The sequence below is a fragment of the Poecilia latipinna genome, unplaced genomic scaffold (assembly GCF_001443285.1).
Source record: "Poecilia latipinna isolate Pla-1442-1.1 unplaced genomic scaffold, P_latipinna-1.0 Scaffold797, whole genome shotgun sequence".
Taxonomy (NCBI): domain Eukaryota; kingdom Metazoa; phylum Chordata; class Actinopteri; order Cyprinodontiformes; family Poeciliidae; genus Poecilia; species Poecilia latipinna.
The window spans coordinates 386,807-397,198 of NW_015113413.1; the positions used below are offsets into that span (position 1 = coordinate 386,807).

At 39.2% G+C, this 10,392-nt stretch overlaps 1 protein-coding gene across 6 annotated transcripts in view; it reads left to right on the forward strand.

Moving 5' to 3' along the window:
* The window catches only part of LOC106956210 (nuclear receptor coactivator 2), a 48,841-nt gene extending 40,442 nt beyond the window's left edge, over positions 1 to 8,399 (forward strand). For 4 of the 6 annotated variants that reach the window (XM_015046895.1, XM_015046898.1, XM_015046899.1 and 1 more), the window contains 11 exons: positions 48 to 248; positions 363 to 542; positions 629 to 737; positions 819 to 987; positions 1,776 to 2,096; positions 3,876 to 3,953; positions 4,850 to 5,273; positions 6,279 to 6,516; positions 6,598 to 6,742; positions 6,904 to 6,978; positions 7,288 to 8,399. In XM_015046895.1, coding sequence (XP_014902381.1) covers positions 48 to 248; positions 363 to 542; positions 629 to 737; positions 819 to 987; positions 1,776 to 2,096; positions 3,876 to 3,953; positions 4,850 to 5,273; positions 6,279 to 6,516; positions 6,598 to 6,742; positions 6,904 to 6,978; positions 7,288 to 7,299 — 1,952 coding nt within the window. In that variant the 3' untranslated portion in view covers positions 7,300 to 8,399. The remainder of the gene's footprint in view (positions 1 to 47; positions 249 to 362; positions 543 to 628; positions 738 to 818; positions 988 to 1,775; positions 2,097 to 3,875; positions 3,954 to 4,849; positions 5,274 to 6,278; positions 6,517 to 6,597; positions 6,743 to 6,903; positions 6,979 to 7,287) is intronic. The other 2 variants (XM_015046900.1, XM_015046901.1) reach the window with 2 other exon arrangements.
* The last annotated feature ends 1,993 nt before the right edge of the window (positions 8,400 to 10,392 follow it).

The following is a 10,392-nucleotide window of genomic DNA, read 5'->3' on the forward strand; positions in this document are numbered from 1 at the left end:
ACTCCTACCAAAATTTTAATAGGAATGAAAACATTTTGTCATTGCAGCGAGCTTTAATGGCGTCAGGCCGGGCCAGGCCGGTCAGGGGGCCCCTCCAGGCCGGAGCATGTCAATGGACAGCAGTATGGGCTCCAGCCCCACCAGGCCTTTCCCTCCTCAGCACAGAAACATTGGGCCATATTCCTTGCAGCAGCAAAGCATGATGGGAACCCACACCAGCATGAACCAGGCAGCAGCAACCAACACAGGTCAGACTGAACAGTCAGTGAATTTCTAAGCACTTTGTCTTCCCCAAAGCTTTGGGAAAGTGGAAAATGTATCTCTTAATTATGAAAAATGAAATGACATCTTTATTTCGGCAGGCCTTCGAGGCTCCATGCAGCAGGGCTGGGGCCCCCATGGTCCAACAGGGGGCAGTGCAGGACCCATGATGGCCCATGGAGTGGGTCGAATGGTACCCAACATGAATTCTGCACTCCCCACAAGAAGCAGTGGTCCAAATGTCTCCAGAGCTTTGGTCAGCATGCAGATGATAGGCAACGGTGGGAAGAATCAACCAGTCAGACGCTCCCAAACTGGCTTCCATTTTGTGCAGACGTTGACATTTTTCCTTCGTTTGCCACCTTAGAGTTGGACATGGCAGCTCCGCCCTACCACCAGCAGCAGGCTCCGCCCAATCAGACGGCTCCGTGGCCAGACCGAATGATGATGATGGACCACTACGGAAACCAAAGCAGGTTTGACATTCAGTCCAGCCTAAAGCATAAAGGAAGAACGAGTTTTGGTTTAGTTTAGTCTGATGAGAAGTTACCTTGCAGGCCACCGTACGGCGTCCCTCAGGAGGACGGGATGGGTTGCTGTGGTTCTGGTTCTGAAGGGCAGACGGATGAAGGCGCTCTGCTGAACCAGCTGTGTTCGGTGCTGAAGGACTATGAGGGTCTGGAGGAGATAGATAAGATGCTGGGAATACCCACTCTGGCTGGACAGGTGAGCTTGGTCCAGTTTGCCTTAAAGAGACAGCGCCAGAAATCCTGAATGCATTTCTGGACCTGCATTATTTAGCATGTATTATTTTTTATATGTATTGTTCCTGACAAATAAACTTCACCCATATTGAGGTTTTGAGAATAAACCAACAATACAATGAAATGTTTTTGAATTGATAACATTCTTCATTAAAATAAACAAACTTTGGATACTGAACTTCCATACAAATACACCTTAACTCTTTGTTTTTAATCATTACAATCATGAATTTCAGTGTTTTTGTTTAGCATTTTTATTGGATTTTCAATGTGACAGAACAAACACAGCGGTGCATAACTGAGACGTGGACAGGGAGAGACTGGTGGTTTTCTAATAGTTTCATTTTTTTTAACTATTAACAACAATATGACAATTTTTTTTTTATAACTGTGGATTTGAATTCAAATTATGCATCATTTTTCAATCCAATTGAGTTTTATTCATAATTTGCAGTAAATATCATCTCAAAGCACTTTACAAAACATAATTTAATTTCAAACATACATACATTCCAACTGATCTTAGTAATCAAACAGTACAATAAGATCAATTACATTTTCAAAGTAGTCTAAAAGGTTTCTGTCTAAACTTTTTCATCTGCTTCACAGTTTCACATCAGTTTGTGTTTGTCTGTAAAGTCCTAATAAAATTGATCTTTGTTGCCACAAAATATTGAAAAGCTCAAACTATGTTGGTACTTTTTCCAGGTGTTGTATAACAAAAACAAAAACCTCCATCTCCCTCTGCAGGGTCCTCTTTCAGAGCAGGACCAGTACCTGGGTCCGTCGGACTCTCCCTCCGGCCTGAAGCCTCCCCTCTATGGTCAGCAGTATGGAGGGCAGCCCGGTTATGGCGGCATGCCCCCTGACGGCTTGTACCCTGCCCCATCCATGGGGGGCCACATGGGGCCCCAAAGGATGGCCCCGACAGGCTACCCGCCCATGATGAGAATGCCGGGCGCCCCAGGGCCCCGGGCCCCTGGCATGAGACCTGCTGGTCCCAATCCAATGGTGCCGCCGCAGCCCAACAACCTGAGGCTCCAGCTGCAGCACAGACTCCAGGCCCAGCTGGTAGGCGCCGCCTTCATCACCTCTGTTTAGTTTTGAAGCTTCTGATAAAAGCAGCCAATATTTATTTTTTTATTAATGTGTGCAGGTTAGCACAAAATATTTCTGCTTTGGCATTTAAACCATTTGTTTTTAAATTATATGTGTAAAAGCAAATTTTCTATATTTCAGCTTTAAATTAAGTAAAATTTGTAATATATGGATTTTACTAATTTAAAAAAATGTCTACATGGCAGGAAAACATTGTAGTTTTTAATGTTTAACTACGAGGTCATCTTAAACATCCTAATATTCCTGCTAAATATTAACACTGCTGTTACTTTAGATTAAAATTGAATGCTGCAGACATTATGTGAATATCTATAAATATGTTTTCTACAATATGCAAGTAAAGACAAACATAAAAAAAATAGTGGATGGGGGTGCTATTTAAATGTTAACATTTTAATTACAGTTTAGATGTAATTAATTTAAATTATTGCAACCACTGTAATGTGGTTGCTTATATGACCCGGCATTTGGTACAATTAGGAAAAACAGTGCTGAACACTGTTATGCTGGACCTCACTGTGGTTCCATGCTGAACACAGTCTGGTATACAAAGGTGCATAACTTAATATGCAGAAACTGTTGCTGGGACTTTACTAATGTTTTTTTACTATACAAAAAAAAACGTAATCACCCTCTGGAATCACACATGATATTAACTAATGGTTAAATAAGCAAATCTGAAAGGTCAAGAAGAAGTGAACGTGGCACAAAATGATCTGATAAGTGGTGTAATATGATTAATCTGAGTCGCATAAGATGTGGCTCAGAATGTCCTTTTATTTTTTTTTAAAGCCATTTAGTTCTTATTCTTGTTATCAATATTTCAAAAGGGAAGGTTTGTCTGTTTTACTGCAGTTAGTCATTTAATTTGTTGCTTCTATTCTCTAAATACCATTTTAAAAATTCAGTATGTCTCTTTTTAATCCAGTGCTTATCTTCTTCATTGCCATTTAATCTGAAACCATGTCAGAATGTTCAACTTCATTCTGAAACTGCAACCATTTTTCTAAGTAAAGAAGACTCACCGAAGCAAACAGGTTGGGGTTCACTGGGTTTAAACTGCAGCAAAAAAAAAACAAAAAAAAAAAAACGTTTCACCTTTCCTGTTTAATCAGCATAGTGTCCCTGGGACACTTTGCAATAAGCAAACTCCAGCACAAACTCCATAGATACTTATTATTCACAATCTGGCCTTTTTATTACTGTTAAACGCGCGAAACAAAGTATTTGACGAAAGACTCTTCACTGCTGTAATTTGTGATATTGGGACAAGCTGCCATCTGGTGGAAGGTTGAGGAAAAGCACTTTCTGACACCTTTGGCATGAATATGACAAAAGACAGTATCACTAACTTTGTTATTATTATTTTAATAGACAAAGAAAAATATACAGATACATTTGGAGCATATTAAATTGATTTATTGATCATTGTGACTGAAATAATTGTTACTCAAATTGCAAGATGATAATCATGAGCAGAATTTTGACAACTTGTTTCTGGTCAAAACAAAAAATCCCCCTTTAGCTTTTTGTCAAGTGGAAAAATCTTCCTGTATGATTTTAATGTCTATCAACGTTTAATGGGCTTCATTTTTTTTCATCATTTGAGGTCTATGACTGTGATTTCTGTTAAACTTTACTAGCCATGTTAGACAGTTTCTGGCCTTCACACAGAGCCGTCTGATGAAGTCTTGGTTCTGTTCAAGCTTTGGGTTTTTGTGTCTTCTGTAGAACCGTCAGCCAGTGATGAACCAGATGGGTGGAGTTGGAAATATGAATCTACCTCTAAGATCTAATGTATCGACCCAGGTCAGCTGCTTGCATACATAAACCTTAACCATCTTCTCCCCTGTGACTTTTATTTCCCTACAGTTCTTACATCTTAAACATTTCCACATTTTGTCATGGTGCAGCCATGAGCATTGATGATCCAGTGAAATGGTTTAGATCAAGGAAAATGCATCTGTTAGAGTTTTCCAGTCAAAATCTAAACCTAAATCCAACAAATAATCTGTGACGAGACTTAAAAACTAATGTTCACAAATGCCCCTTTCCTCCAACCTTCCAGTTGTTATCACATGTTTTACGAAACATTGATTGGGCTGAATACAAATACAAACCACACTTTTCAGATTTTTATTTGTAAAAAGAATGTCAGCCTTCAGCCACATTTTTTTTAACAGCGATGCACTGCTTTGTGTTGCTTTCTCACATAACTTGTACATTTTTTATGTTGGCAAAATGTAAAAAAGTCAGTGTGTTCTGATGGTGCAGCCTTGTACACTGCAAAAACAGAAAGCATTAACAAGGATTGTTGTCTAGTTTCAATTGCAAATATCTCAGTACACTTGAAGTAAGACAAAACTAACTTACTAGTAACTTCCCTGAAGAAATAGAAGTTTGTTTTAAGTCTATAATTACTCAATGATGATGAAAAAGTATTAGTTCCACTGGCAGATTATTTAATTTATAACAATATTTTTCCAGCGTTTCCATCAAAATAAAGGAATTACTGACTAAAATCTAGTTCCTATATCTGGCTGAAAAGTTACCTATAAGTTTGTTTTATTTCAAATGTACTGAGAATACTGGCAATATTTAGTGTTTTTGCAGTGAACTTCCTGTGGAGTGCTTCCTAGCAGACTGTTTCCTCTTCCTGTTTTGTGGTGATGCCAGAAATGACCCGGCTGTGTTTGCTCCATCAGGGACCTGTCAACGCCCACATGCTGGCGCAGCGTCAGCGCGAGTACCTCAGCAACCACTTGCGTCAGCGGCAGCAGCACCACGCGCATCAGCAGCGTGCCATGATGATGCGGACTCAGGGCATCAATCTGCCGCCCAACATGCCCAGCGGGGGCGCTGCTCCCTCGCCGATGCCCATGGGGGGTGTCAACCCCCGGGTGCCGCAGGGCAGCATGCAGCGGTTCCCCTACCCGGCCTCTGGTTACGGTACAGGACTGTCATCTCCTCCTCCTCCTCCTCATCCCGGCTCCTCCAGCCCCTTCTCCTCCCCTCTCTCCCCGAGTCATCTCCTGGCAAGCCAGGGCATGATGGGAAATGTAGGCGGGCAATACAGCGGCGTAATGAGCCCACCGTCACAGCACAGTGCCTTCCAGTTCAGCAATTCAGGTATTGGATTGATTATGTGCTTTATGGAGGATATTGTTACAGTTGGTGGTGGTGATCTAGATCAGGGGTGGGCAATCCTGGTCCTCGAGGGCCGGTGTCAGACGTCTCTCTGGTCCAACACACTTGAATCTAACAGCTGAATCACCTCCTCAGTGCAGTCAAGTTCTCCAGACTTCTGCTAAAGACCTCATTATTTGACTCAGGTGTGAAGTAGAGATGCATCTAAAAGTTGCAGGAGAATGGCCCTCCAGTCCTGGAACTGCCCACCCCTGATCTAGAGTCAAACAGCTTCAGTTACTACAGATAGAAACTAAAGATCAAGCTGAAATCTGGGTGACGAACTCTGACCTTAACCTTCAGAGTCACATAAAATCAGTGTTTTATCACCAAAAGAACATTTCCAGGCATAAAAAATGAATTATCTTTAGTCACATTGATTACTTCAAGAGTGCCCTTACAGGTCTGCCTAAAATAAAATAATCATCCTCCAGCTGCAGCTGATCCAGAACGCTGCTGCTGGCGTTCTGACTAAAACCTGGACGATAGAGCTCATCACAGCAGTCCTAAAGTCCTTCCTGAGCAAACCTCCAGAAAACTTCAAAACAGCCGAAACATTGAGTTCTTTTAAATCTGAATTAAAAACCCACCTGATTACATTTGTCTTTGATTAGTAGTAAGTGAAACATTGATCAATATAAATGCTGTGCCTTTGCTTCGTGATTTTGATGATATTTGACAACATGTAATGTTTATTGCTTCTTTCATAATTGATGACTGTATGAAGTTTTTATGACGTAAAGCATTTTATATAAAAAAAATGTGACTTTATCACATATTTGCTCTTTGGCTGCTAGCGATTTAAATCAGTCACAATCTTTTGTGTATTTTGCTCAGATATTCCAATTAATATAATTTCTACAAATCATGAACTGAAAACTTCTTTTTATATGTTGTTTATATGTTGAACTTGAGCTCACCTGCATCTTATGTTTTCTGTTTTTGCAGGAATGAGTCAGCAACAACACCAGGACCCGGCGTCATGCTTTCCGTGTGGGGCTGGCACGCCACAGAGCCCTCTGCTGTCCCCCAGGATGGGGCAGGGTCAGAGCCCCATGCTGCAGCAGAACCAGGGCCAAACGCAAACCCAAGCCCAGGCGCCAAACCAGGGCGGACCGCCAAGCTACCAGACGAGCGCCGACCTAAACGGATGGTCGCAGCCTGCAAACATTTCCACCAGCAACAGGTAGCAGCAGCTTCTCCAGGTCAACGACATCACAGCCAGGCTTTCTTAAAGCCCTGCATCACTTTTCTGCTCTTCTCTCAGCGTGTACCCCCAGCAGTCCCAGTCTCAGTACTCGACTCAATCCAGTGGAATGTACAGCAGCAGCAACATGAACCTGGGAGTCACCATGGCCAGCAGCAGCAACATGAATTCAGTGGCGGGACAGATGGGCTCCATGAACGAACAGGTGACAAAATCACTGCTTCACATTTAAAAAGCTTCGACGTTTCAGCAGTTTGTTGGGCGTAAAATCTATCCAGTCTTGCGTATGAACCCTGTGTTGTTGTTTTTTACATATAAGTAACTGAGGAAATGTAACTGTGCTCGTCTATGTCACTGTTGGTGCAGGTGGGCGACAGCAGCCTGATGCTGGAACAGTTTGGAGGAATCGATATGTTGACCCAAGAGAACAATGTCAATTCTGTGAGTATTATTTTCCACTTTTTTCTTAATCTTAAAAAATACACACAGAAGTAGTACCAAGTAAAAGAGCTCTTTTGCATAAGTGACCCTCAAAGTCTCCCTTTTATTATTTCCAAAATAAATGAAAAAGAACCAATATTGTTTGGTACAAATTGTCATCTTGCAGTAAGAACATTGTCCTTTGTAATCTTTCCCTTTACTTAGCAATATTCTATTTAAAAAAAGTTCAATAAATATTTACAAAATATTAAAAAATGTAGCATTTCTAATTATTCAGTAAGTAATCTTTCTTCACTGTGTTTTTTGTAGAACTTTTGCTGACCACGGCCTCAGTTGGGACACGGTATGACACACGGACCCCAGCTAATACAGACACTGAACTCAGAGAAGTGTGAAGGTTTTAGAGGAAATACTTACATTCATTTCAGAGGACCGAGGATGGAAGAAAAACACAAAATGTAAAAACTTCTGAACTTCACTCAGACTGGCCTAGTTCCAGTTGTTCATCAAATCAAACACAGTTTGAAATACCATGAAAACTGTCATCTGAACCACTCTGGCAGCAAACACACCTGTAGGACAGTCATTATATTTCTGATTCTGTCTTCAGGAACACATTTTAGTCATTATCTCTGGGTTAAAATATTCCATTTAGCTTCCATTTTTCCATTGTAATTAACTGAACTGAACACACAACTGAACAGATACCACCCAACTTTATGATGAAGAAGGATTTCACTGGCACTTATTCAACCAATAAACAAAAACATCCAATGGCCTTTTTGGGCTGAATCAGCACAAAAAGGAGCTTTTTGTCTCCAGAATGTGGATTATGGCATCTTTTAAAACGTATATGTACATTTTCTTGCTGAATATTTTGGCTCATGAATTGCTGCTGTAAAACCAGCACATAAACTTTACATACAAAAGCTTTTAGGTAGTCAGTTTAATGACACACATGGTGAAAGCCTCTATAGACGAGCTGCTCACAGTGGCTGTTTGCTGTAAGGAGGTGGTCCAGTTTCCCAGGTTTGATCCTTTAGTCTGAGGTGAAATGTTTCTGCTTGACTACTATGTGTGTGTTAGTGTGTATGTGTGTGAAACTCAAACTGTCACAATTTCACACTGTAGAGATGTATGACATGAATCTTTTGATTTTTTTTTTTTTTTAACTCCTGGTTCTATTTTAGAGCCCGACTGAACGTAAAAGGAAAACTATATGAAAGATTTTACAGTTATTTATAGTTTTAAAGATGTTTTAGATTATTTGTATGGAAGAAAATCAATTATATCTTTAAGATCTTTTGAAATGGTACTCATTGATGTTAATTTTAAAAATAATATATATTTGAACTGCTGTAGTACATAGGACATGTGTCCCCTATTTAATGACTTTTCAAATAAAGGTGAATGTGTATAAATATCAATCAATCAATCAAAATCAATCAATCGATTGATTGATTAAGTGTATAAATAGTGTACATAGATCTGTATCACCCCTTTTCCTTAAGTGGTATCATGAAGCAGCAGTTTGGACTTTCATAGATGATCGACAGAGAGTAGAAATATGCCATAGGTTAAACTAAGCACACTGTCTCTTTCTATTCAAACAAACTTCCTGGTGGATGTATTATTATGAAGTTTGAAACAAACAAAAGACAAAAGCCTCAGTTATTCTGTAATGGGCAGTGCTAGCCTTTAGCTAAATAGCACTGTTCAGATGCTAATTGTTAGCATGTAGCGGTGAAAAATGTCACAACTTGTGTTTTATTCTGACTTGTTGCGTTTTGACCAAATTTGCTCACGCATAGTAATTGTTTTTCTGTCATTGTGACTTAAATGCATGTGCAACCAACAAAACTCCACACTTTTTTAAAATTTTGTGTTCAGTCCGTCAGTGAGGAACAGCTTTTATATGTTGTAGATATTTTTGTTTCTGCCCCAGTACAGTGTGTCCTGCATGTGGAAGAGAGCCGCTGCTGAGGAACACTGTTTTAGATAAATAATGCTCCATCATTGCTTTTCTATGCATTTAACAGTTTTCACACAGATAATCTCAAATACTGATTTTTTTTTTTTTTGATTTGTCAAAACTCTGCATTGTTAGCTCTTACATTGGGTTTATTTCATACATACACGTCACTATCATGATATTCATTGCTACTCAAATAATGGAACACGACATTGATAACATTTCTTATCTCATGTAATACTATGCAAATGCTTTGTCTGTGCTGATGAAGATTCATTAGCTTGCAGATGTTGCATGTTTGAAATTGAAAGTGAAACTGAATGCCATATGTAGTTTGTCATAAATTCAGCTTACAACTGTCTGAAAGCTTTTATTCCCAGATTATCCCTAAATACAGAAAAATCACACAGACTGTGATAAAAGTAACATAACTTCCACACTATTCAAACCAAAAGCAACATTCATCCTTCAAAGATCTGATAGGACTTGATGTTCCACATAATCAGCTAGTTGGGCTGCATAAAAAGCTATTTTAAATATGCCAATGTAGATGATGTGACACATCCTATCCTTTCGAACTTTTAATCTTAAATTGAATCTGAAATCTTTAGTGTTCAACTGCCACTGGAGGGCATGACAACAATGTTAACAATGTTATAACTATGTTATATTTTTGCTTTAATTTAATTATACTTGCAGTTAGATCTCCTTTACCCATAATAAACAACAAAACTCCTCCGTAGTGACTTTTCTAGTTTAGAATAATCTAACTCTAAAAGCAAATTTAAACATGCTTTTGTATTTTGTCATTTTATCTTTTTGTTTATACTTACTTTAGATGCTTGTTCAATGAAGATACATCGTTAAAGATTCAGAATTTACTTAAGCTTTATTTACTTATTTGACTTTTCCCTCAAACTATTTGACTAAGAGCCTTTACAATTCAAACTGAAAGTCAGGAACGTTTCGGGAATAGCTCAGCTAGTTTCGGTGCTTTTCATTAGGTGCTTTTTCTTAATAAGCTTTTAATTGTGAAGGAAACTGTTTAAATTCAACATGTTTTTCTTGAATTCCCTGCTTAACATTCTGTAGCAGGAGGAAAACTGGGAAATGAAAACTGGAACACTGTAAAGAAAGTTGGAATTTAGTTTTGTCCCCCTGTTGGTGCGGCAACTATTATTACTTTGTTCTTTACCCTCATGATGACATAAAAAACCTCAGAGATTAAACCTAGGCCATAGAAATGTTCTGAATGTCTGAAGCACTCAGATCACGGTGAAGATAAACACTTGTGTACATTTTTTCCAGATGTCTTATATGAAGGTAAACTGTTTATCTCGATTTAAACTGAGACAAGAATACATACTGGATAATTTTGTATATTGTTATCGATTGCGTACAACTGTATTTCATGTAAATATGCATAGAGTAATGCCTTAGCT